The sequence below is a fragment of the Lygodium microphyllum genome, chromosome 2, assembly GCF_053477565.2.
Source record: "Lygodium microphyllum isolate KBCC chromosome 2, Lygodium_microphyllum_v1.1.10, whole genome shotgun sequence".
Lineage (NCBI taxonomy): Eukaryota > Viridiplantae > Streptophyta > Polypodiopsida > Schizaeales > Lygodiaceae > Lygodium > Lygodium microphyllum.
Window position 1 is genome coordinate 77,951,311 of NC_141136.1, and position 3,385 is coordinate 77,954,695.

Genomic DNA, 3,385 nt, shown 5'->3' on the forward strand with positions numbered 1-3,385 from the left:
CTAAAACATCCGTCCTGATATTTTTCCAATGATTCTGGCTTTTTTTAAAAGCTCAAGCTACGTGTGTGTGTGTGTTTGTGTGTGTGTGTGTGTGTGTGTGTGTGTGTGTGTGTGTGAACACAACATATGAACACAATGTTTTTTAATACAAAAAAATATTTGTAACAAGCTTCAACTAAGAAGTCTTACGTCCAGGAAAAAAGTTACAGTAATTCATCTAGCCTTGGTATATTTTGTATTTCCTGCTGGCTAAAATCGTAAGAATGTGTGCTTGAACAGCCTATATTTATTCGGTACTCTGTATGGAGCCTACATACGATAGATGCTACCCCAATGACACCTTCGTAATGTCTCCCTACATCTGCACATTATTGTTCTGAGTTGGCAAATGAGCTTTCAACAGGTATGCTCACACAAATACCGAGTTTTATAGAAAGGAACAGAACCTTGGCCAAATTATTGAAAGGTAAGATCAAACAACAGAGTTTACTGAGCTTCCCGGACTGGCACATTACACAATTAGTATCTATAACAAACACATTATCCCTTCCATCAGTAATGGCAGCTCCTTGTTTTATATACAGATATTGAACAGCCATCAGAAGCATTCCTACATACTGCTTGAACCACAAAAGTCTTGACCTATGTTCTACTATAATATACATCATCACATCAGTCCATGTCCATGCCTTCCATGTAGTATTCAACCTCTTCTTCACTGTAGATCTCAGATAGATAATCCTCATCTGTTCCAAGCTTGCTATCATGACCAAACAACTCAAAATCAATAAGCATCCACCTAGCCTAAAGTATATTATACTGAATTCAATAAGCTAGACAGGATGAAAACACATTACCTTAGACATCGGCAACCAAAACACAAAATCCGTCGCAACTTGCGATTGTAAAAGAAGTACAGAAATGACCAGCTGTGCCTCAAAAGATAAACTAACTCATATAAGGACTCCAAGAAAGACCACACTGGAAAGCCAAGGATAATCGACTCTACACTCACATTGTCCCTTCTTCAGAGAGAGGATCTACTTCCAGCTCAGGAGCATAAGTGTACACACTACAATCCTCAACTTCAATCACCTATCAAAAATGCACAATGTCCATACATTACATAATGCTCCTAAACACCTGAAGTCAAAATAATACACAAAAGGCCAACCTCATCAATAGCATCCCATGTCAATCCCAAAAGAGATGTTTCATCTCCAAACTCAGTTTCCCAAACCTACAACAATTGCCTATGTAATTGTTATGAAACATTAAAACGTTCACACAAAAGAGAACTTACTGAAGCAACAAAACAATGGCTATACCTTGGAAGCTTCAAAAAGATAATCCTCTATTTTGCCTTTAACCACATCCAGGCAATCTTCCTTTATGAAATGGTTTGGACGGAGCTGACTGTTTCAAATAATGATCCAGGCACTGTGAATTGCAGCACTCTTCACAAGTTTGAGTTGCTTAGTTAATGAAAATCTTATCACTTGGTGGTTAGACCAGGAAATGGAGAGACTTGAACTCTCAGCTCATAAAGGAGCAGCAAATTGAATGCTTGTCAACCATTGACAACACTTCCCAGTAAGAATATTTAATGCTTGAGTATGATATCATCCAATGTGATGACATAAGAATTGCTCAGCAGATGCCATCCACTGCGATGACATTGAGCATTGCTCAGCATAGGACTTCCTAGAGATGTTAGCTCTGAACTTGAGCACAAATTAAAAGAACAACATAACTTGGAACATGTACAGCTTTACCTGAAATCATAATCTGGATAGACATGATTCAAAGCAAGGATAAGGTGCACAAATGTTCGGCGACTGCATGATACCATTTTAATGACAAAAACGTAAAATTTAAATGCATACAAACGTCATTATATATTATATACATGCAATAAACCCAAGCCATGCCACCTTACCTTGCAAGGCTAGAAAGAGGTCCCATGGGAGAGGTCGAAGGACTTGATGAAGAACACAATAAAGAATCGATGACCTATGCATTCACACATCAGCCCAACATGTTCTGTGTAAAGAGATCAGCCACACTTACACCTAATTAGTGATACCACTAACCTCTTGCTCTAAGCTTTGGGACAGCTTCTTATCAGCACCGGCAAGCTTGCCTGGAACAAAGAGATTTCACTCATCGTCACAATTAAACACTGCACATCCTCATTAAAATGAAACGTTTGTTACAATACCTCACATCTCTCTACTGCCGGATCCAACAATCAGACCAAATTGCACGTCTTTACAATTCATACAACATACTGTGATAATTAAATCGACCTGTGCCCAGTACGATTTACAAGTTTGAAGGTGGTCTTACAGGAATAAGCTTCAAGAAGTCCTTTGACTAGACCATCTCCAACATTTATATGCTTTAAGAATGAATTTATCCTGCACAGCAGGTCAATTGTTCGGAGCCGTAACCGCTAATTGAACAAACCAATTGACAGGTCAGAGGCACACAACGTACTTGGCAAGCGGAGTGTATTCGAGGTACTTCATGATACATAGAACCGTGTGTTGGAAGAGATTGAAACGAGACCCCCTCTCTCCTCTGCTACTGCAGAACGGAAACGTCTACTTACAAAAGCCAGGGTTGCTTAATATATTGAGAGAAGAGCAGACTAGACAGAAAACGTAAAAGCACTCTGATTCAAATTCTCATAAATCTCCCCCCAGGTTCAAAAGCTAGGGTTACAGGACAAAAGAAGAGCATACAGCGGAACAAAACATGCTGTGTCGAACGAGAAAAAAGCGAAGGAAACGTTCCTTACCAGGAGGAAAAGCGGACGATGATACCGATGCTATCTTGGATCCAGAAGAAGAGAAATCAGAGCTGAAGGAAGGAAGAAAGCCTGCCTTAAGGGAACGAGAAAATAACGGAGTAATGCTCTCTTACCAGGAAGACAGCCTGAACTCTTCAGGAACAACGAAAGAAGCGATGAATTGCGGAAGTTCTCGCGCTGATCCAGGGGGTGAGGAGAAGGAGATGGAAGAACGGAGGAAGAGAAAATCAGAACAGAAGAATCATGGAAAGGAGCAGGCGGGGGCTTGACAGAAGGCCGCCGACGGGTGCATTGATGGAAAAGGGGGAGAGAGAGACGGACGGGGCGGGTGGAGGAGGGGTCACGGACGAGTCGAAATATGATCGAAGGAACGAATGATGAGAGAGATGTGGTCGTTTATTCTGGTACCTTATAGTATTATGCGCAAATCGTAGGCCTGTACCGTATACGTATTTCGTATCTCGCCCAGCGTGTGATTCATGGTAATTTGCATGTCAATTGAGATTTGAAGTTTGAACCACAAACAGACAGAATCCACATGGCGGGCGCCAAGTGGGAAAAATATATGAT

The 3,385-nt window shown here is 40.9% G+C and overlaps 1 protein-coding gene across 7 annotated transcripts; it reads right to left on the reverse strand.

Moving 5' to 3' along the window:
• Nucleotides 1-425: 425 nt before the first annotated feature.
• On the reverse strand, nucleotides 426-3,185 carry LOC148039918 (transcription regulator). 7 transcript variants are annotated; one of them, XM_087695245.1, is made up of 12 exons: nucleotides 2,929-3,184; nucleotides 2,804-2,833; nucleotides 2,500-2,583; nucleotides 2,350-2,420; nucleotides 2,094-2,143; nucleotides 1,940-2,013; nucleotides 1,776-1,838; nucleotides 1,329-1,416; nucleotides 1,175-1,240; nucleotides 1,016-1,095; nucleotides 858-929; nucleotides 426-760 (listed from the first exon to the last, which is right to left on the reverse strand). In XM_087695245.1, the coding sequence occupies exons 3-12, from the start codon at nucleotides 2,529-2,531 to the stop codon at nucleotides 673-675; spliced, it is 684 nt and encodes a 227-aa protein (XP_087551371.1). In that variant the 5' UTR covers nucleotides 2,532-2,583; nucleotides 2,804-2,833; nucleotides 2,929-3,184; the 3' UTR covers nucleotides 426-672. The 7 variants fall into 7 exon arrangements, with proteins under 7 accessions (XP_087551371.1, XP_087551363.1, XP_087551366.1 ...); XM_087695237.1 differs by having other exon boundaries at nucleotides 2,500-2,589; XM_087695240.1 differs by having other exon boundaries at nucleotides 2,500-2,606.
• Between the last annotated feature and the right edge of the window lie 200 nt (nucleotides 3,186-3,385).